The sequence below is a fragment of the Hoplias malabaricus genome, chromosome 6 (assembly GCF_029633855.1).
Source record: "Hoplias malabaricus isolate fHopMal1 chromosome 6, fHopMal1.hap1, whole genome shotgun sequence".
Classification (NCBI taxonomy): Eukaryota; Metazoa; Chordata; class Actinopteri; order Characiformes; family Erythrinidae; genus Hoplias; species Hoplias malabaricus.
The window spans coordinates 17,690,632-17,714,150 of NC_089805.1; the positions used below are offsets into that span (position 1 = coordinate 17,690,632).

The 23,519-nt window shown below is 38.7% G+C and overlaps 1 protein-coding gene across 5 annotated transcripts in view; it reads right to left on the reverse strand.

Annotated features, from left to right (window-relative positions):
• Window positions 1-4,109: 4,109 nt before the first annotated feature.
• Window positions 4,110-23,519, reverse strand: part of trim46b (tripartite motif containing 46b) — a 34,052-nt gene continuing 14,642 nt past the window's right edge. For 3 of the 5 annotated variants that reach the window (XM_066673772.1, XM_066673773.1, XM_066673771.1), the window contains exons 9-12: window positions 22,520-22,858; window positions 21,093-21,322; window positions 20,091-20,158; window positions 18,004-19,543 (exon numbers count right to left, since the gene is read on the reverse strand). In XM_066673772.1, the coding sequence (XP_066529869.1) occupies window positions 19,105-19,543; window positions 20,091-20,158; window positions 21,093-21,322; window positions 22,520-22,858 (1,076 nt within the window). In that variant the 3' untranslated portion in view covers window positions 18,004-19,104. Of the gene's footprint in view, window positions 4,237-17,541; window positions 17,643-18,003; window positions 19,544-20,090; window positions 20,159-21,092; window positions 21,323-21,870; window positions 21,936-22,519; window positions 22,859-23,519 lie in introns of those variants that run through there. The other 2 variants (XR_010803633.1, XM_066673774.1) reach the window with 2 other exon arrangements.

Genomic DNA, 23,519 nt, shown 5'->3' on the forward strand with positions numbered 1-23,519 from the left:
GATTGGAATGAAGCAGTGCCAGACATGAGGTGACTGTAAAGTCGGGGGTGGTGGTAGGAGGGAGCATGGGGGACTACAGAAATGGCTTTTGTCTAGACACGAATAATGAGCACAGAGCGGGCAAGGTCTTTGGGGGTGGGGGGAGTTTATAGACTGAGTGTGATTAATCGGCTGTGCGGAAAGTGATGACATTGATTTGAGCTCATTAATTAGCAGAAGTTTTGGTTTCGTCTGTGCATACTTGAATGAGAACAAATTGGTTATAGTTCATAAGTTGTTTTCTAACAGAGAAAGAAGAAAAGACCTACTCCATATCGATGGCCTGTATGATTGATAATGGCGAGCTATGGTGGTCAATTTGACTGATGAAACTGACTCTTCATAGAATTGACTACATACAAAACAACACTATATGGAACAAGGGTCATTAGCTTACAGTAGAGACACATTGACTGCTCCAAAGTAGGTTGAAGGCAATTATCTAAATAAGGCATAATGCAGTACTGCAGTAGCTTTCAACAGTCATCACTTACACACTGTCTCAAAACATAGTTAGCTGAGTATATAGACACCATTGGCAGTCTCCGGTTATTTTGCTATTACATAAATTATTACCATATTCATATAGTATAGACTGCATATACATACTTATAGGCTGCATTCAGCTATTTTATAATTTCTGTTAAATGAAAGATGCTGCTAAGAAGCTCTGCTGGCTCAGGCTAATGTTTCCGCTAACTAGAGAGACACACAAAGAGGAAAGTCAGTTCTGGTTGGGACTATTTTGTTTTTTTAACCTGAACATCACCTTCCAGTATCACTGATCTAGATTGATGCTAGTTTTCAATTTGTTTTATAAGATTTGATCTCGGTTAAAAGAGTGCTGACCTACAGATTTGCCTATGTAGGCCAATAGGCGCAAGGCTGTTCATTTAGCAGTGAGAAACACTCTTAGTCATAGCAGCCTAAGGAGGAAGAACCATTTTTAGATTGTTTACTGTCATTTTTGGTCACACTGTACTGCACTAAATCTCTGTAGCTTTACAAAGGAACAGGGACCTGAGAGTTTTATGTTTTGCAGATGTCACAAAATTAACATGAAAACCTAGCCTTGAATGTTGGAGTATAGATATACTCATCTGATAATGCTCATGCTGGGGGCTTTGCCTTGCACATGTTTGATTTAAATTCAAAATGATCCACGCTGACTAATACCATATGGTAACCTGTAGCCTCTGAACCTCTGAACAAGAGGCCAAACATACAGAATGCAAACATATAGCCTTGCTAATGTGCAAACCATACAATCTGGAGAATCGCTGTTGCTGCTGTGGTGGGAAAGTATGAGAGTATGTTCGGAGCTCAAGACGAGGGCGTCTGTGTGGTCTTCCCTAAGGTATAACTGACTGGATGGAGTAAATTAACCAGAATTAATGTGCCCTTTTGGAGTTAAGGGTGTTTATTGTAGCAGAAGAGTGGAGTGCTGGGGCGATTTGTGTCCAGCCTGCAATTTGCCAGAATTTTTCAGTTTCCCATAATAAATTAACTTGAAATAAAAACCCATATGTAGTTCATAGCAGGTCAGAGTTGGAGTTAATATAATTCTGGTCATAATGTCTTTTAGATAATTATCACAAAGAACTAAAGATGTTCATGATTTTAATCCAATATACTTTTTCATAAAAATCAGAACATTTTTCCTTATCATTTGCTAGCCCTCCAGACATGCTGGAAAAATGTCCACTGTTTGTATGCAGTCCTCACTCTGTAAATGGGAAACAAATTTAATGGCTCAGTAAAATGGCTCAGGTTTTCTCTCACTGCATGCCAGCTGAGAAATGGCATCTAGAAGTGTTTGGACAGTGGAGGGACATACAAATATTGAAAAGCATAAAAAGGGCTGAGGGTGTCACTCTATTCCTGCTCCATAGGTGTGTAACAATGACCTTTTTTGCCTGTTTCAGATGTATTACTTAAGGTGGAACTCTAACTGACCAAGTGAAAATAAACACATATGAAACAGATTAAGTTACAAATGATCTTTGGTAATTCAAACTGTGAATAAAAATGTTCTGTAAAACCATTTTGTAAAATCTTCAGTTTGTTTATTTGTAAAATAAGCTGCAATTCTCTCCAAATGTTTTACTTATTTATTTATTTATTTATTATTTTTATGAACCTTCATTATAGAAATACAAGGACAGGATGTTTCCTCATGTCAGTTTCAGATAGCAATACCAACTCAAATTCAAGGAGTGCTACATCAGTTGCGATTGCAAATGGAATTATTGAATTTGAATTTTTATTTTGTGACTAAACTTGTATGTATGAATAGGCATAATACTTTTTAAAAATTAAAATTATTATTTTAATACTGATATTACCACTGATAATGCAAGATTCTCACATTTTGTAATTTGGTAATCTGCTGTAAGATACTGATGTGAAATAGGAGGTTGAAACTTTCTGGATTGTTCCTTTAAGGCCACTTAAAAACTACTTAAACCCAACACAAGGTTTTGGGTTGAAGATTTCATGCTGTGGTTTGGATTCTCTCCACCTGACCCCTGGAAATATCTGACCTCGGTGCTCCTTACTTTGTCCCTCCCTCTGGCACCTGCCAACCTTTGACCTTTGATCCCCACAGGAGTTGCTGCAAGGAGAGGAGCATGTGTTAACTCCAAAACAGACAGCATGCGTCTCTCTTCCCCTGATTCTTAGATGGCTCTTTAATTCCTATCTAGTGCAGTTTTTGATGTGTAAGATTTTAGATTCTCCTCCCAAATAAATAGTGCACCATATTTCCAATTGGGTAAATTACTAAATTCAAAATCAATGTATAAGCCATACCATGCACAATTTGCGTTCAAGTGTACACTACCCCGGGGACAAGGAGAGATAGATTCTATGTATCTTTTTCATTCTCCCCACCTTCCTTCTAGAGGTTATTTCTTCTGCCCCCAGCAACCTTTCCTTATCAATGTCTCCATCTGTCTTCTGTCTGTCCTTTTACCTTTATCTGCCTCCCTTTTTCTTTCAGTCCATCTCTGCCCCCCACACCATATCTATGTCTGTCCCTCTTCTTTTTTTCATTTATCTCTGACGCTGTCTCCTCCCCCAACGTCTTCCTCCCTCTCTGTCTCTCTTTGTCTTTGTCTCTCACTCTGTCTCGAAGGAGCTCAAACTCTTGGTGGCCATTCAGCCCTGTGATGTATGCACAGCTGGTTTTGACAGAACCTTTCAGAAAACATGTGTTTCTTTATGAACCCCCTGTTGACTCGGTGTCCTGCCTTGCCTTTCTTCACTTTCCATTGGATGTGGAATTTTTACAGTCATGGAGGGGTGTCAGGATCCAGGGCGTGTTTGAGGAGTGACTGTAATGACACTAGGTCACACAGAAAGAAGCTTAGAAGTCTCCAAACAATCATTGCCTTGTGTTACTCAAGTGGCTTCTTCCTCATTCTGTCTACTTAGTAATTGGTGTACATATGCATCCTACAGGCCAATTTAATGCCTTGTTAAAAGACTATATTAAGGAAAACCCTCTACGTCCGGGACTAGAAGCATTTCAATCGGCAGGAAAACTGGGGGCACGGACAATCTCCTCCTTCAATCTAAGGCTGAGGTGCCCTTGAGCAAGGCTCCTAACCACCTAATGCTCTCAGGGGGTTTAGGTGTGCTGCCCCCAATCATTAGTTTGTGTGTGTGTGTTGTGTTTCTGTTTTTGTGTTTGTGTTCACTGCCACGGATGCGTTGTTCTGTGATAATAAAGCATGAATTTCAGTTTAATATTCAAATGATAAAATCTTCCTGGATCCATACAGGCCATATATAGATGTCTGTTCAGACATTACTGTTATGGTGTAATGTTATGAAGGCTAATGTTTACATATATTTGCCTGTTCAGATTACTGCAGTTTAGTTTCACCCATTCACAACTGCATATAAGTTATAAGGGGTGTTTTAAATTTATAAAAGGCAGTTTTCAAAATTTTCATCCAATACAATTTCTATACATTTCAGAAAACGTTTCTTCCAAAACATAGTTTCCTCACCAGTTGCTAGCTCTCTGGTCTGAATGGTCTCCAGTGTTTGTATGCAGCCCTGGCTCAGTAAATGGGAAAGAAACTAAGCTTCTCTGTCTGAAATAGCTCAGGAATTCTCCCTGCATATCGCTGGTTCAAGTGCGGCAGAGAAACATCTGGAGGAGTTTGGATGGTGGAGGGCCCTCTGAACCTTGAAAAGCATGAAAGTGAATGAGTATGTTGCTCTATTTCTGCACCACAGGTGGGTAATATTTACTTTATACTGATACATAAGTTAAAATATTTCCTAATTTCCAAGGAATAACCAGAGACCCAAAGTGCTACAAAACTAAACCGCTTGAGTTACAAATGAGGTTCTGTGGTAATTCAAGCAGAGAATAAATATGTAGAGAAAAGTTCAACTTCAACCACACAAAAGGTAGAGTTCGTTTCTTACTCAAACATACTGATTCACTTTAAAATGAAAAATATATTTTACATACCACTTCCCATTTTAATTCACAGAATATTATAGTAGTTTTATAACAGATTCAGCCATTCAGATTTATAATCTTGCTTTTGGAACTTCCTGGAACATTTAATCCAACTGTTGTAATGGCCTCCCTTACAACACATTTACAATCTTAACCATTATCACAGAAATTGTCAGTCAGATATTGGGTCAGCAAAGAGCAACACCTGCTGTTTTACCCCCTACCAATGGTCAGCTGCTTGCAGTGAGTTGTGGGCTGATGTACGACAGCTGTCACAGGTTATGCTGTTATACAGTTTAGCTATAAAAGTGCTGAAAGAGCTAGAGATTTTGCTCAGTGCTCACACCATGCTTTATAATGTAGGCATAAATCAGCACAGAAGGTGCAATGTATATCTTATAGCCGGTGTGTGTTAAATAATTCAGTCCTGTGAGATTTTGTAAGCGCAGAACACCTACTTTGGAACCATTATGTTTCTCTCTCCCGTGGCTAGATTTTTTTTTCTTGGATAAAAAAGCTGCAATAGCGTTTTGTTTAAAGAATCCTCTTTAAGAGACATCCAGTGTCCTAATATATAGCCCAAACCTGTGGACATCTCACCCATTGTTTTTAAAATATATCTTCTTTTCAGGGAAGGCTTTACACTGTACTATTGGTATTGCTGGTACTTTGGTACATGGGTACACTTTAAACAAACAAAAATCACTTCTTAGAAGAGCTGTTTACAAGCAGTACATAAATAGACGTATAAACTACATTTGATTTCTAAAGATGGTTTATGGCAGGGGTCATCAAATCTGGATCTGGATAGTTTCTAGGCTGGATTTTACTATGGCTGGCCAGTAGGACACTACACCTGGTCAGTCTGGTGAATTAGCAGTTGTTGCTACCCATGTTTTTTTTTTTTTTTTTTTTGATGGGTGCATTTTTGAGTACTGATGTATAGTATGTTATATAAATGTATTTAATGAAGAGAGGCTCACAACACGCAGAAGCTCACCACTACTTTGCACCTCTGAGATAAAGGATCCCATTGTGTTGCAAGAGAAAAAACCCTTATATGTTGTTAGCCATATTAGCATTTTCATCATACAATCTAAAGGAAAACTGTTAGGACATGAGACTTCAATGAGTTTATCTGGTCTTGTGACCAAATCTGCATGAGTTATTCATACACAGGCTTCAGTAATCATGCTAAATCAGTGTATAAGGAAGTACAGACACAAACCACATTCTTTTGTTTCATTCTTTTCTCCCTGTTTACAGGGTAAATCTGATCCTGTTGTCCCTGCACTCTGAGAGTGTAACAGATTCTTGGAGCAAAATGTTTTATCACAACTGTAAATTATTTCTCTGATTTGGCTTAAAGCACCCATTTTGAATTTTTTTTGTATAATGCTAAAATTGTGTGCTATGTGAAACGCTCAGCAAAGTTTAAATAAAAACAAACAATAGAATTATGATAAATCACTTCTCAAAAATGACCAGTAAGCCTCTCCTCTCTATGTAGAATGGGCAATCCTAAAAGTGGGTATTGCTTATGTCAATATTACCCTGACCAATCAAAAGGCTACCATAGCCATGCCTCCTGTCTGAGTCAAAGAGACTTGTGAGCTAAAGCTTAGGAACCATTAGTGAGCAAACTAGTTATCCAGCTATTCACCAAACCATGGGAAGGGAGTGAAGGCATAAACAGAGCAAACACAGAACAATACAGAACTAACATGAATGGAATAAGTCTGAGGACAGCAGAGATAGCAGCAACACTTCATATGCATGAGTAGCATCGGAGGTAGCAGCCGCACTGGACAGGCACGTAGAGCAGAGTAGCAATGGGGAAGGCACACCAACTCTGTCGGCAGTACGGTGGAGATAGCAGCCACACCTGGTCAGCAGTACAGCAGAGTAGCAGCAGAGCCACTTGGGCCAGAATACATTTTAATGGCATTAAAAATACACAAGTGTTTAGCTCTCTAAAATACCTTTCTAAATCACAAGTTATTCATGTAAAAGAAAAAAAAGACCAAAATGAAGCATAAAAATATCTTTTGCATTCCCATGTTGACAACAGTTTATAATGACAATGTGTTTTGATGTGTTTATAGAGCAGATCTCACTACGCCACTTCAGGTTAAGCCAACACCATGCCGTCCTGTGGCTTCCACATGAATTACATCTGAATTACGATGAATTAATCACACATATCATAACAACATGAAGCTCCTCCCTATGTCAAAACTCCCTCACGCACATTTCCACTCCGTCTCGCGCACACTTTCACTCCGTCTCGCGCACACTTTCACTCTGTCTCGCGTGCACTTTCGCTCGCATTTACACACGCCGCTTCATAATAGAGAGCCGATTAAGCCGAGGCTTAATCCCAAATGTTTCCCTACACCCTCTGTAAGGCACAGCATAGGTCATAAAATAGTTTTCTGCACTCATGTAGTGCATTGTATGTCGAAAATAATTTATAGTCAGCTGTAAGGTTCACATTTCCATGATTAATATGTGCTCTGTCTGTGTGGAGAATTTTTAGTATTATTGTCGGTGTTGTTCATTATGTAGGGACAGTGGTGATATTTGATAAACAGCCAATCTTGTGAAATACTGATCGAACTTTTAAACTTTTAAATCCTGGCATGAAACCGTTGTCTGGTTTTGATGACATTGATGACTGTCCTGGTGATATGTCTACAGCTGGAGCTAGAATATGTGATGTATTCACTCTGCCTTCGTCTCCAAGTCCACTGTTTCCTCTCAGAGAGAGGGTCAAGCCAGACGTTTATATAACACACTGCTGACCTGCTTCTCTGCTCATACTACTGATTAATGGGACATAAAGAAAACAAAGGGATGTTTTACTGCATCACCATAATATTCATAGACACTGTTCATATCTCCCCCTTTGAAGAGTAGTATCCATCAAACTTTAATAAGTAAAATAAAACATGGGCCATACATGGATGCCTCTTGCTGTTTTATTAGCATATGGTACTATTATGACCCTTTATTGGATTTAAGACTCCTGGCCTACTTAAAAGAAAAGGAAAGAACAAATGTTTAGACGAAACTTAGAGATCTGTAAGTCTGTACTGTTTACTTTTATTATTATATTTTATTATTATGTTGTAACATTCCTGATTGGTCTTGACAATTGTTGACACCTCCTTTAAGGAGAGATTTACAGTCTCTTGCCGCACTCTGTCCTGACACAGACTTTCAACCGTGAAGACACAGGTTGTGTAATCTCCGTAGAAAAGCACTGACTGACTAATAAAATGGGACACTCTGGATCACTAAGTTTACAGTGCACATTCCCATTCTTGGAGTAGAAGAACCTAAAGCCCATGTTATTGGACCACTGAGCAGTGGAACTATAGATTGATTTAGCTCCTATGTCTGTAAATGATGCACTCCGTTGAGCTCTCCTTCACATCGTATGAAAATTTCTTCATAAATGGACTGATAGAAATACTCCAAAATTACTTGGAATTCAATATTTTTACATTGACTTCCATTGAAAATTAAGCTTTTTTTCCTTCTCCTGAAAAATTTATATTTTGGAGATACATGTTTGTCATTGAACAGCAACAACATTATATTGAAAGAGTTCCAAAAAGCATATGGCATGGAGTTGGAATGGACATAACTATCGTACAACAGCACCTGACCATCCTAAGGTAATAAAATGGCTAAATACTATCATATCCTCACAGAAATAGTCCAACATGTAGTAAAATGCCTTCTCAAAGAATAAAAATTATTACTTTTATTTTGGAGTTAACTATATGCCAGAAGTTTTACACAAATAATTAAATCTGGAAACAAAATCTGTACCCCTCATTCACACTAGTAGACAACAAGTTGCTTACATTGCTCTACGTTTGTATCCTGTGGGTGTTTTTCGAAGCCACCCGCATTGTCACGTATGGGCACGTACATGGTCCAAGCGTCACAGTTCACCTGAGACACTACTTTATACCTGTAACAGCTACTTTATTCCACACTTTCCAGTATATGTGCAAAGATATGTCACGAAAAATGGGAAAAGAAAAAACAGTGGTTATGAGTTTCTCTCCCACATTTAAACCACACTGTTGAGAATAGGAATGAAAAGGTAGGAACAAAACAACACAACAAACTTTATTCACAAGAGATAGACAAAACGAGCAACTGGAAACACAACGAGACTGGGAACTGGAATCAAGGGAAAACGAGAATGACACACAACGACAGGACCGGACTGGGAACATGACAAAACACAGGTGAAATGTTCGACCCCAGAACGTGAGACAATGGGGCTTAAATAGACCAACAAACGAGGAACACCTGAAGACAATAATGAGACTGAGGCAGGACTAAGGTGGGGCTTGGGTGGAACCAGGGCGGAGCTAGGAACAACAACAAACAGACATAACCACATGGCGGGGGAAAACAAACAAGATAGGCCAGGATATGACAAATACAAGTTTAGAATACAAAAAAATATCTAAATTTCAAAAAAACAAAAACAAAAATTCAGAGAGCAAAAAGTGGAGACTTCGTACAGTCACATCAGTGATTGGGCTGAGGAATTCACTGTAAATGATGCTTCATAACTCATTTGCATAAAGTTGAGAAAACATTTAAGAAGACATTTAAGTATCCGCAATATCTACAAACCATTCGGCAATTATAACATGTATTACTTTTTAATACTAAAATCTTAAAAAGAAATTATATATATATTGCATTACATTGCTGTCCAATGAAAAACATGTATACCTATTTTTAGTTTCCAACATCATTTGAACACAGCAGATGTCCTTCACATTGTGTGAAATATTAATGATGAATGAACCAATAGAAATACAAAATTGCTTGGAATTAGAGTTGGACTATATGGTCAAATTTATAACACAACATGTCTCTTAATATGTTCACCATCAAATATAAACCTCTTGGCTTTGTCAATATTCATTTTAAAATTAGTTTAAAATATATTGAACTGACGGCAGCGCCCTGTAATTAACATCAGTCAGTGACAGAAGACGTGACTAATGTATATTGCGATATTGAAAATGTGTTTAAAAATCATATTGATTTTATATTGATATTGATTTATTGTCCAGGCCTACTTGGAATCAAATATTTTTACATTGACCTCCATTGAAAGTTAAGGTGGTTGTCTTCTTCTCTTATATAGTTGCCATTTTTGAGAGAATTATTTTTCACTGGGCAGCGGCGATATGTTGTATTTTGTCAGCAGTATCTAATTTGTTATTATTTAATCAGAAGCTCTCATTGCTTCAGGGATTTCTGAATGTTCAGTTCACCTTCAGCAAGCTGGTACAGCTTACGATGAGAAGAAAACATCTGTTTTGAAAATTAAGCACAAGTCTCAGATATGATCAATGAGTGAAACGGCGCATCATTTAGAAAAGTAGGACATTGCAGTTTGTTCCATTGCAGTTAGAGTTTGCCACTCTGAACATCTTTTTCCAATGGCTGAACGGAATAGCAGCCGGTGCAGTGACCCTATAAAGCTTCTATGTACCCTTGGATTAAACTGCAGACAGACAGACAGGATGAGCTTTTAGGGGGGGGGGGTCTGGTAACCTTGACAATCCAAACAGTTAAACAAGGATTCTGCTAGCATCCAGTGAGTGATAAAAATCAGTGTCCTTATGGGATAGTATTACTGTCAGTGTTCATTTGTCCTGTGGGGGAAGGTAAAACAGGCGTTAGCAGTAGCCCCCCTCAGTGCAGTGGCTTTCCCCCAATCCTCTTACCCCAACATTTAAACTGATTGAATCCCCCCACCCCCGTCCTTTACTTACAGACAGTTATTTCCTGCTATTGGGTTTAATGCAGAGACAGGCCAGGATCTTGTGTGACTAACATTGCTGTGCGGTGGTCTTGTGGTAAGTGGTGCCTCAAAATGTGTATACGCTCTCAATCGATAAAAAAAAATGATTAATTACATTGTCCCTCAAGAAGTTTTTAATATATTCATGAATTTATTTAAAATGCTGGTAAGTCCTTGTACTTTTTGGAGTGAAAATTTTGATATGTGAAAGGTGATATGCATGACACAGTGGTTAGAGGAAACATTTTTTTTTACTTTACTGTAATATCTACTAATAGTGTAGTTTTGATAATCTTTGAATTAAAAGTGAGAGAGGGTAAGAGAGAGAGTGAGAGAAAAACGTGTAAGAGTTATTTATGGCATTTAATACATATTTCATTGTAAATAAATGTAATCTACTTTCGGAAACTCACCAGTAGTGATGCTGTGTTAACATTGGTAGATAAAACCACTAACTGTCTGTCTATAATACAGACTAAAACAAATATTAAAAAAAAGATTAATAAATAAAAATGACAAATGTGGTACGAAATAGATGCATATGGCATTACATTTGTTCTTCAATAATTAACAAGTTACTTTAGATTTATCTGGAGCAGCTGCACATTATCCTGTCAACATTCACTATGTTCTCCCCGTGTCCGCGTGGGTTTCCTCCGGGTGCTCCGATTTCCTCCCACAGTCCAAAAACACACATTGGTAGGTGGATTGGTGACTCAAAAGTGTCTGTAAGTGTGAATGTGTGAGTGTGTGTGTTGCCCTGTGAAGGACTGGCGCCCCCTCCAGGGTGTATTCCCGTCTTGCGCCCAATGATTCCAGGTAGGCTCTGGACTCCCACGACCCTGAACTGGATAAGCGGTTACAGATAATGAATGAATGAATGAATGAATGAATATACAGTTTTTGGACAAATGTGGTTATCAATAAAGGCAACGCTCCACCACATTCAGGCTCCAGCAGTAAAAACAGTGCTCGCCCCACTCCTCCCCATATTCAGGTTCATCAACATAAAATTTTTTGGCTGTTTTATGTGACTGAGTTTCAAGCTTCAATTGCACAAACATGCTAAAACAACACACTTACAACGAAGCGAGACGATGCCACATTTCATTTTGTCAGCTTTGTGCCTGAAATTAGAGCACCTCTGCTCAAAATGGTTAAGTAGTTTATACTCTGTGCCCGGAAAAATCGGAAGCGGATTTTGTTAATGACAACAATTTACACCACTCCTCTCCCTGAATATTCGAATATTCACAGAATATTCCAGGCGAAGCTCTGAAGCCTTAAAAATGGTATTCGAGACAGCCCTAATTAACAGGCAAGTCTGTACCATTTTTGCTGCAGTAACAACATCTGCTCTTCTGAAAGGGTTTACACTAGCTATTTGAGCATTTACACGAAGCCACAAAATCCTGGTGCTGGATCGTTAGATCTGGATCCCAAACTAGGGCTGTTGCAATAACCATAAGATTGTAATACAGCACTATTGACCAATCAACTGCAGGGAGTAGCAAGCAACCGTCTCCTGACAGATGATCATCTTTTTTTTTTACAAGGCCTTTCTTGTTTTACACTTTAGTGTGTGTGTAATGAATGTTAAATAAATTTGTTTGTACAGACTATTTTAAAGGTTAAGAGTGTAATTTTCCCCCAACTGCTGCTGCTGAATGGAATTTTATAAAATAAAAACAATGACAGCAAACCTAGTTGCCAAACCAAATGCATCTTCCCCACTTTGGGAGCATGTCAGATTTCAACTAAACGAAAAGCCAGAGCGAGCCAATTTACATGAAGCAACTTACAAAATCTGTGCCAAAAAGATCATGATGAAACAGCTCAGAAAAGGAACCGCTCAGGCCGGTTCCAATAGACAGTTAGGAGTGTAGCACTAGAATCAGGATAACTATAGTTATTTATGGAAGTGACAGAACATATCGCTGTGTTGAGCCCCTTTAAATCACCACATGGGAAATTCTTTCACTGTGAAAGTCCTATCCCGAACACTTTTCCAACTTATCCACAAAAGGTACTGGATCAGACTCTGTCATTCCAGAGAACGCAGGTTCAATGTGCTGAACCCAAAAGCCTGGGGGTTTGTATCCGTCTAGTCAAAACTTGGCATTGAGAATGATGACCTTATAGTAAGGATCATGTAAGGCCGCCCTAGAGTGTTCCATTTCATTCAAGCTAGTCCATGAAGATTATAGAAGCTGTGCACACACACAACTGAAGTCTTTGTCCACAAGTAGATATCTACACGTCTGGACATGTAGCGTCCATTATGAGTGCAGGTTGACTTAAAAACTGTAAATCAATCTGTTCCAAACAACAGAGCATGATAAAAGTAGCCACTTGGGAAGGAAAACAGTAAAACTGTATATTGTTGTAACATGTGGCTTTAGCAAGTCAATAGGACTGAGAAAATTGGCCCCACAGCACACATATATGTATAGGTGCCAAGAAATCACAGATAACAGTATGACGTCTGCTTCTTGTGTACAGTGTAGTCTGAAAAAAGCTGGGCACAGATGGCAGAGGACAGTGCAGACCCTACAACAGCTGGCGTTACATTAAGCCTATAATCAAGTGGATCACCCTCAGCCATTCACCAAATCAAGCCTATAGCCAGAAAAGGGGGCTGTGCTTAATAAATGATGATCGCAGTAGGTTAAACACAGGCAAATCTTCTGAAGTATTTAAAAATTCTCCCCGACTGTGCACAAGGCTTCCTGGGAGGATTAGAGGCTGGCGCTACATGTGGTGTTGTGGCTACATACCTCCAGCCTGCCTAAACCCAATCTGTTCCAGATTTCTATAATATATTTTTTTTAAGGCTTGGGGAGGGGTTGGGAATTCAGACAAATTCAGGCGAGGTTTTGGACAATGAGAGCAGGAGAAGATACAAAACACAAAAGTAATCAGCACAAGATGGAAAATTGTAGATGGCCTTAAGATGAAGTTGAATCCATCAAAGAAATGATGAATAAGGCATGAAAGACACAACTAGTGTCAGATGAAAAGCACGAAAGAGCAGGATTTCCAACATTCTTTTAAAGAAACATCACGCTTCTGGTTAGTGGGTCGTCACACTTTCTGATCTGTGATTTCAGGAAGAGCCAAGAGATGAGCTATGCTCTACACTTTTGACATCTTGCTCAGTTTCTGGCAGCGTAGTAAATTTTGTGATCTGGGAATTTCAAAGGAGTTTGCATTTATATTTAAAAAATAATAATAAAATAAAAAAATAAAAAAATACAGTGCAGGGTTGAGGAAAAACAAGTAGGCTTACCCCCTTGCTCAGTCCATATTTTCTCAGAAAGGTCCACTTGAACCAAAACATACCTAACCACTCAAGATGGCAGCAATTAAAGACACATGTGAGGTTTTACATCTGGGGTATTTTTTGAACCAGCATGAGCAGACACTAATATCTTGAGTAGAGACATCTTGATGTTAAAAAGATTCATTATAAACTTGGAGCAAAAGCTATCTGACAATATGGGACAATGTATAGCACTGCTGAATGCTAATTTATTAGGTGTAGTTTTACAATTTTTTTGTGTAAAATATAATAGGGCATAATTCAAAATTCAAACATTCTTCTGCTCTTTTGTCAGTATTAAAATTGTATCAAAAATACCCCTAAAAATTATGAATACACTATGTTCACAATCAAAAACACCATCTGTAAATCGTCTAAACCAAAACATACACATACCTTTGGATACAATATTATCCCCAAGAACAGACCAAATCAATGCACATGCTTCTGCAGCTTTTTACTTTGATGTAACTAATAACTAATGCAGTGACTAATAAATTCTTCTCGCTTGCCATTTTCAACTACTTCATTTTAAGTTATATTTTTTGACTAAAATAACAATTTTAATTTTTAAATTTCATGCAATAGTTACCATAACATGATAAAAGAGCAGGAGAAGGTTTGATTATGAATTATAATTCTATTACACAAAAGATGCTTTAAAACTTATTTGTACACCTGATAAAATGTTGCTTAAAATATTATAAAAGAAAATAGGGAATAAGTGTTATTTATTAAACTCGGTTGATAGTTTGTGATATGCCTACAAAGAAGCTTCATTCACGGGCCTTTTTATCTGATACACCAACCACAGAGGTGCACTTTGTATTTACACTTACTGACTTTTGTGCATTTGTTGCTATACACTTTACATTCTTTACCTGTCCAAAAAGGAGAGGTGGCAATCAGTTCCAGAAGGTAAAACCTCTACTTAGCTTTTGCTTCAATTCTCCTGATGCCTCTGAGGCTGGTTTGAGAGAATTAGAGAAGTCAAGCAGTTGGAATGAAATCCTATGATTCATTTTGCCAGCTCTGAACACAGGGAAGGAAAGGACCTCCAGATATTATTTGGATGATGGGCGTTTTATAAGCACAACAGTGTCACCAACAATGTATCAGGTGCAGCAGCAACTATCACATCTATAAACTGGGTTAAAAATAGTTCACCCACCATAAAAATCCACCCAACAAAGCCCTATGGCCAGAAACTGACTGTTGTTGAAGGACTACAAATAACATAGACATCATTGTACCAAAGTAATACTAAAGTATGCTGCACATAAATCCAAGTTATTTACCTTATTAATTACAATACATACATGCTTGGAAAAATTATAAAAACAGATTTTTGGTTTGGGTGGCACGGTGGCGCAGCAGGTAGTGTCGCAGTCACACAGCTCCAGGGGCCTGGAGGTTGTGGGTTCGATTCCTGCTCCGGGTGACTGTTGGTGTGTTCTCCCCGTGTCCGCGTGGGTTTCCTCCGGGTGCTCCGGTTTCCTCCCACAGTCCAAAAACACACGTTGCAGGTGGATTGGCGACTCGAAAGTGTCCATAGGTGTGAGTGTGTGTGTCTGTGTTGCCCTGTGAAGGACTGGCGTCCCCTCCAGGGTGTATTCCCGCCTTGCGCCCGATGATTCCAGGTAGGCTCTGGACCCCCCGCGACCCTAAATTGGATAAGCGGTTACAGATAATGGATGGATGGAGATTTTTGGTTTAGCATACTGGGCTTCATTACTTATTATTTCCACACTTGTTTGCATTTGGTTGTAAGCTGAAATATTGCCAAACTAGCTTTGTATATGTGATTAAAAGTTCCAATCTTTAACAATGACATTCTTTAATTGACCATACATAATCAAAAACTTTTCATAAAATTTTTAGAATGTTTCCATATTTGCTGCTCTGAAGTCTTTTCTAAACCAGTCTAATGTGTTTACATAGCCCCAGTGTCTGTAAATGGATTTAAAAGAAAATAAAAAGAAAAAATGTTTTGGTCTGGCATATGAGGCTTTCTCTCAGAATCAGCATCTGGAGGTTTCAGACAGTGAATAAATGGCAAAAGCATGAACCGAGGTGAGGATTTTGCTCTATTTCTGCTCCAGGTGGGTAATACTGACTTATTATTGCTGTTTCAGATTAACTAAGGTGGAACTGACTCTAAATTTGAGCGACAGCTCACTGCATGAAAGTAAACACAGACTTAAAATGCTACAAAACTAAACAACTTGAGTTACAAATGAGTTGTTGTTATAATTAAAGGAGTGAATAAAAACTTAGATTAGTTCAGCTTCAGCCACGTACAAACATACAAAAAGTTTTTTCCTCAGACATATGCCACCTTAAAAGATGCAGAGCTTTTGAACGTAAACAAAAACGGCACTTCCCTACAATTGTCAACACTGCCTTTTAAATAATATTAAAAGCTATAGGAAAATGTTTTCATGGTAAAAGGCTAAACTGTGATTATTCTGCAGACAATAGAAATTTGTCTAAATTAATATAGCCGACACCCTCTACTACTCTGTTATCATGTAGGTACCTGAGCTGTGCTAAGAATGGTTGACCAACCAAATATCTGGCCAGTAGTTATCCTGTGGCGGACCCTTTCGTTCAACAGATATGGTAGGTTAGTGGCAGATAACAGCAACAGATGGGCTAGAGTTGTGCAGTACCAGATGTTTTACAGTCAGTAATTGTGAACCTGAATTGTGAAGTGCACTTATGATAAAATGAACTTAGTACTCAGTTTAACTGTGTCTGATTACACGTGATTATTTTATTACATACTGCTTGTTTGGAGGTATGTTAAAGGGCATGTCTATTGTGTGCAATTGCAGTACTCTTTGCTTGTTTACATTCCAAAACCAAGTGTCTTTTTAAGTTGGAACAGCATGTTTTAGGGTTAAAAATATCACTGTTCTTTGTAGGTGGATAATGTTTAACTTATATATATTCACTGTTTGAATTACCACAGAAATGAATTATCCACCAATGTAGCAGTCATGAGCAATATGCTCATTTCAGTTTGTGCTTTTCAATGTTTAGAGTTCTGTCTCTTGTCTAAAACACTCTTTAATTTCTAAAGTGCTCCAAAATTGTCAATTTTTTTTTACATCACAAAAACATGGCATTTTAAGAGACTTGTGTAGCCCTTTTTTAAATACACTGTATATGTGCACTTGTAGCTCTAAGAGGACAAACTACAGACCATCTACTGCTCTGCAAATTTTGTTAGCCCCATTTCACTCTGTACTGTTTATAGTAAGGACCACCACAGAGCAGGTATGATTTGGGTGGTGGATCATTCTCAGTGCTGCAGTGATATTGATGTGGTGATGGTGTTTTAGATTGGTTCAAGTGGATCACACAGCAGTTTTTAAACATTGTGTCCACTCACTGTCCACTTTATTATGCACACCTACCTCGTTGGTCCACATTGTAGGCATAAAGTCAGACAGTAGCTCATCTGTTGCTGTTAGGGTTGATCGTACTCTAGTCCTTTATCAGTGGACACGAGGTACTGCTGGCTGGATATTTTTGGTTGGTGGACTATTCTCAGTTCAGCAGTGACAATGAGGGGTTTAAAATTTCCAGCAGCACTGCTGTGTCTGATTCACTCTTAGCAGCAAGACACAATACTCATATTAGTGTCACTGCGCTGACAGTGATCCACTATGGTTATCCTGTCCATTGAAAAATGAGGTTAAAATGTATGCAGAGCAAAGTATACAGAACAACAGATTACAACTTTAGAACTTTAAAATGCTGGATTTTGGTAAGTGGAGACAAGGAACAAAGGGGATTATTTATACTTTTGGCTGATCTGTGTATCTCCCATACAATGCTTACCAAGAAAGACTTGTTTTCATAGGAGATTTTTGTTCTTCTGGGCATTCAACAGGCTTCGCTGCCACTATCATCTTCATACACAATGGATTTCTGTAAAAATGCTATAGGACAATGTTGAAAGAAGTTATTTGTAAAAAAATGTATTGAACTGAAATACTCTGTTGAAAATGTGTTTTAGACTTTACACTTCTCAAAATTATGCCTACTTCTGAATAGATAGACTTTAAATCATTTTGTCTCCAATCCTAATCTAATCCAAATAATTAAGATTATTACTAAAATAAGATGAACAGGAATAGGTTGGAAGTGAACTCAGCATGATAGTGCTCTAGGAGGTTTGGTGATGGCAAGTCTACAGCACAGCAAAATCCTTTCAACATTGTACATATTAGGCTTGGAGCACTGCTGCCCCCTATTGTTCATAATGATTTTTGCAATGATTTTGCAAACACATCAGAACTCAAATCTTCAGTTCTAGAATTGCTTTTTATTTTGCATTTTTATCTTTGAAGATTTAATAAATATTCTGCCAGCAGGTGAGGTCTACATTATGTGTTCAAAATTAGCCATTCGAAGGAAGCACAGCTCATTGCCACAACCAAAACATCAAGCCCACGGTCAGCTTTTTAAAAATATCTTCTACAAGCTTTGCTAAGATTTTGCATAAGAGTGCAAGTGTACATACAAATCACACACACACACAGTGTCCCTTCAAACACATGTAGGATAACATAGCTTACTCTCATTCCATTCCATTGCTTTTTTCCCCCATTCAGTAACAACATTAGTTTCAGCATTTAACGTCATTCATTAATTCAATCTGCCATCGCGTTTGATTGAATCTACATTGCAATGCAAATTAAGGTAAACTGGTGCATCTCAGTGAACTGCTACAGAAACAGTTCTAAATATCCATATTTACAACCCGAAATCCTCAATCCATATGTCTCTCTCCAAACCATTATATGATATGAGAAAGCTTTAGTTTGGGATACATGAATCAGCACATGGATTCAGCTCTCTATTTTTCAATATGTCTAACATAATAATTCTAATAGAACCAAAATGTTCAGAAGAGGATTTAACTAATTTTGGCTCTTACTGTTTTCATGGAGGTAAGTTTAACAGTCTGAATTATTACCTCTAAAAATAGGTTCAAGGCAGAAAAGGCTGAAATCAGTATCAAAAACCTGGAGGTGAACAATCTAAACAGGAGTGTAATGGCAAGATATTCCACATCTCTGGGGAAATACTATATGGTCTTGCATATACACATTTCCATATTAAGAGGTTACATAGGCCACATCAAGATTTGTTTCGTGATTTGTTTAAAGACATTTACAAGTAGTTTAAAGCAATAAAGCCCTATTAAAGACAGTGAAAAACAAAAAACAAATAAAAGAATATTGATAACCAAGTTAATCTGAGGTGCATCATTTTGCTGCAATAAAAAACAAGTGTTCATTAAAAATAAAATATAAAACCAAATTCACTGAGATAAGCATGTATCTCAGGATACATATGTTTACTGGTTAGGCATCAGTCTAAGTCAGTTACCTCGGTTCAGTTCAGTTTAGTGACACGTGACTGGATCGTGACTCTTCTGACGGGCGTCTGGTCTGCGTTACGATTAGCAACCAGCTCCTGCAGCTGCAGAGCCCCCCCTCCAATGAAGCAGAACGCTGGACACACTGGGGCAGAACAGTCCACAGGCCCCTCCCACAGTGGGCGGAGAGAATGTGCATCATAAAAGGTGACACGACCTTTCTCAAAATCGAGACACACACCCAGTCTGGGAGGAAGAGGATAGGTGACTCCCGTCGGAGAGGAAGGGCCATTGCCATTGGCGATGCCACCGTCTCGATAACTGACTGTACCATGGTGGGAGTTGGCAGAGGGTGGTAGGTAGATTTTGCCCATCCCCATGGTGAGGAACGTGAATGAGGGAAGAGAGTCTGATGAATCTTCTGCGCCACTGTCATGACCGCTATCGGGGTCATACCTGAGAAATACGGTAATAGTTAGATGAGAAATGCATATATATTTGAGCTGTAAGATTTGAGATGAGTGACTGATGGTGTTTTTAGACAACGGAGAGATCTCTCTTTGAAAACCAAGAACCGAGATGAGGACGGTGCTCTATTCCTGCTCATTAGGTGGATAATATTGACTTACTTTTGCTGTTTCTGATTACATAAGATGGAAATGTCTACAAATTCAGAAGACCACTAACTGCATGAAAGTAATCACTGTCCTAAAGTGAAACAAAAGTAAACAACTCAAGTTACAAATGAGTTTCAGTGGTAACGCTTCCTCAAACATACCATTCCACCTTTAAAGATGTGGAGCTTCTGAACATAAACAAGTCAGAGAGAACAGCATTTCCCCACAACCATAGATGTTCCCTTTAACACATCCAATTACATTTACTCTGTCGAATATTGCTCTCTTTTGCTTTCATTTTCTGGTTCAATTCTCTTTCTCCGTACAAGCCCTGAACTCTGAGATCTTCTTTCGTAATGTCTATTTAGAATCTCTAGCTCTCTTACCGTGGGCTGGCCATGTCTTGAGGCAAATGGAACCATTCCTGAAGTTTTGACTCCAGACCAACACCAACCTTCACAGAAACAACAGGGAGAACATCAGAGAGAGAGAGAGAGCAATAAGCAACTGAAACATGAAAAATTAAAAGAAAAAAAAAAGGTGTTAAATTAAAGTTTCATACCACAAAACTGTCATGAAAGCTTGGCCACCCTACAAAATCAGGACTCAGTAATACCCATATTTGCACAGATATATTGCAGCTGGCAAAATAAATTAAAGACACCTTTAAGTCTTTCTTTTCTTGTTTATAGAATTATTAACTCACTCATTCTCTATTCTGGGACCATTTTGCATGCACAAGTCTATCCTCAAAGTTGTAATGAACTTGGGGACTTGGAGGTCCACTCCAAAAGACTGTGTATATTCAGAAAGTCCATGGTGGATTTTGGTATGTTTTATATCAGTGTCCTCTTGTAGAAGCAAAACTCTTTCCAGTTAAATTTGACAGATTGTTTCCACTTACTCATACGATGTTTCCAGTGTCACTGCTGTCGCCCCAAATAATATAATATGAGCACTTCCATGATTAAATAATTGGCAAGGTATTACTTTCTGCTACTACATTTTTTTCTGTATACATAACTTAGGCCTTTCTTATGATGTTTACTGCAAGCCAAGCATTTTCTCCAAAATACTTCAAACAATGACCTTTGTGGTGAGGTCTCCGATGACTCTTCAGATTGACTTTGTGCAAGTTTTTTTTTTTTTTAAAGAAGGCAGTTAGTACATTGAGAGGGGTACTGTTAATTCATTCTTGCAGATGTGGTCTTAAAAAGAGAAGGCAAACCTTGAAATTTCAGCTTTAAAATAAATGTGATCCCACCCCCACCCGTTCATGCACTTTTAATGGCTGGAGTACAATCCTTACAAAATTTTGGGAAATTTAAACGTTAAACATACATGTCTGCAAGTTCAGTTCCAGAGATTCAGAGCATATTTTTACTTACCTTGACCAAATATGACCCGGGCTCCACTGAACATGCCCAGTAGTGGCGCCCCTGCGTGACAGCAACGTCACCCACCAGCAGGTCGGCAGTCAGGTGGCAGGAAGTGAGGGCATGATCAGCAGCTTGCAGAAGGGAGAGGCCTGGCACACTGCGGGCGCATCGCTGCTCTTTACTGACCACCAGCCTGTCAGCATGCAAACCCCAGCGCGAGTCCAAGTAGAAATTCAGTACTAATGGTTAGGAGAGGCCAGGAAAGAAGGGAATGAAAGGGAAGTGTGGATAACAAACAACAGGGGAAAAGGGAGTCAACAGAGGTGAAAAAAGCAGAGGAGGCAAGAAAGGAGATCAGAAGAGAGACAGAAAGAAACAGGGGAGGAAAAGGACAGGCAGGAAAGGGAAAATTGAAGCATAGAATAATAGGTAATACAAGAGGGGGACAAAGCATCAGGGGTCAAAGAAGTTAGGACAGAATAAAAGGGAGATACACAAACTAACTAACTACAAATATTATGGGTGGAGCAGGATAAAACAAAGCTACAAAGGTGGGAATAATTCTTAAGATGCCAAGCAAGTGGGAGATGAATTCCTTTTTAGTTTAGGAAAGAAAAGTAAACATACTAACAAGTATTATAAAAACATGTTGAGGCAAACTCACATCTTAGTCAATCTAGATTTAAGCTGAACATTACTGTATCACAAAATACAGCAGTCTTGAGTGGCATTAATGCTATTTTATAGCAAAATACAATTTTGGTAGACATATGAACATGTGACTAACATGGCATACAGAAAAAAATATATAAGTAAGCCAAAGCAGGTGAAATAAAAATGACAAAATAAAAACTGCTTTAAGCAAGGATGGGGAGAAAATGTAACGAGAAATAGAAGTCAAATGCAAGAGAATGGAAGAATGAAAATTGAAAGAACCAAAAGGTGTACAAAGGGATGGGAATGGGCAAAAAGAAGAACAGAGAGAAAAAGATGTGTTATTGAGCATTACGTTATGGATACATTGTAGTAATCTGGCATGGTCCATATGTTTTTGTTTAGTTTTTGAGCTGATTCATGTTTTCCATGGAATAAAGTTCGTCTATATGAATGTGGTCCTTTGTGTCAGTCATGTAGAATTATTTGATGGTTATTAGAGACATTAGAAGACTATAATCACCATCAATAACAAGCATGTAAGAGCATTTTTATGATCCCAGATTAACAGAAGAATATCTACTCTCAGCATCCTACAAGATTATTTATTAGAGCAATATGAATCATTAGTCACAACATGAGTCACCTCATCTTTGACTCACTTAGCATCCTGTTTGATTATTCATAAAATATTTAGTTTTCTACTTGGTTGTTGCACTGTGAATTCCTACTCTGCAAAAGCATGGTAATACTTATGTTCCCCCCATTTGTAAATCACTTACCTGGGGCTGGTGGGGTGTGTAGATAAACTTCCTCACTGTACTCTCCAAAGCCAGCTTTGTTGCAGCCTCTCACTCTCAGTACATACACGCTGTCCATTTCCAATCTGTCAATCACTGCGCTAGTTCCGCTCACCTCTTCCAATCGCTGCCAGCCCCAGCGGGCACCAGCCAGGCCCCCGCGGATGCCACCCCTTGCCCCACCACCTGGTACCACCCCCCGGCGACGATACTCTACTGAGAAGTGCCAGGTAGGGGAGGACTCCGGTGGAAGCCGCCAGCACAGGAAGAGCTGATCGTAGGCCAGGGTGCGCTGGGTATCAATGACGGGAGCTAATGGGGCTATTGGGATAATGGAGTCTCTGGTTAGATTTTTGCTTAAACTCACAGCAACTAAAATACAAATAATTATCCAAATTGTGTATATCCGGATCAGAACATTCGTTGTGGTGTTAGTTTTTAGAATAGCATAGTAATGTGTAGAGTAGGGCTCTCCTAAATGCTATTTTTATGGTTTCAGTGCTTCTGCCATAATATTTGGTGAATATTCGGGGGTGGGGTCCCTTCAGCGTTTCCAATACCCCTCCTCCTCAACAGCACACCAAAGACATTCCATCAACTGTTATTTGCTTGTATTAAAAATGAAATGTGAAGAAACACTTTGATATCCCATTTATAATATTCTTAAATTATTTAATGTTAAGTAAATGCCTTTGTTTTTAACGCCCCTGTTTACAAAATCAAGTGGAGTATCAATTCCATTTACAGTACTCTGGGTATCAAAGTCTGTCTTACTGGATGTGCCCGGTCTGTGCATCCAGTCTGTGCATCCAGCAAGCCAGTGCATCCAGCTGGATGCGTACTTCTGTTCCAAGTGTCAAGCAGCATTGTAAATCCGTTACAGCTACAGCTATGTGCCCCTGCATGGCACTGTACCATTACTCAAGACATTTCCACTGTGGCAGGTACAGCAGGTACCTTTTAACCTTGCACAAAAGTAACT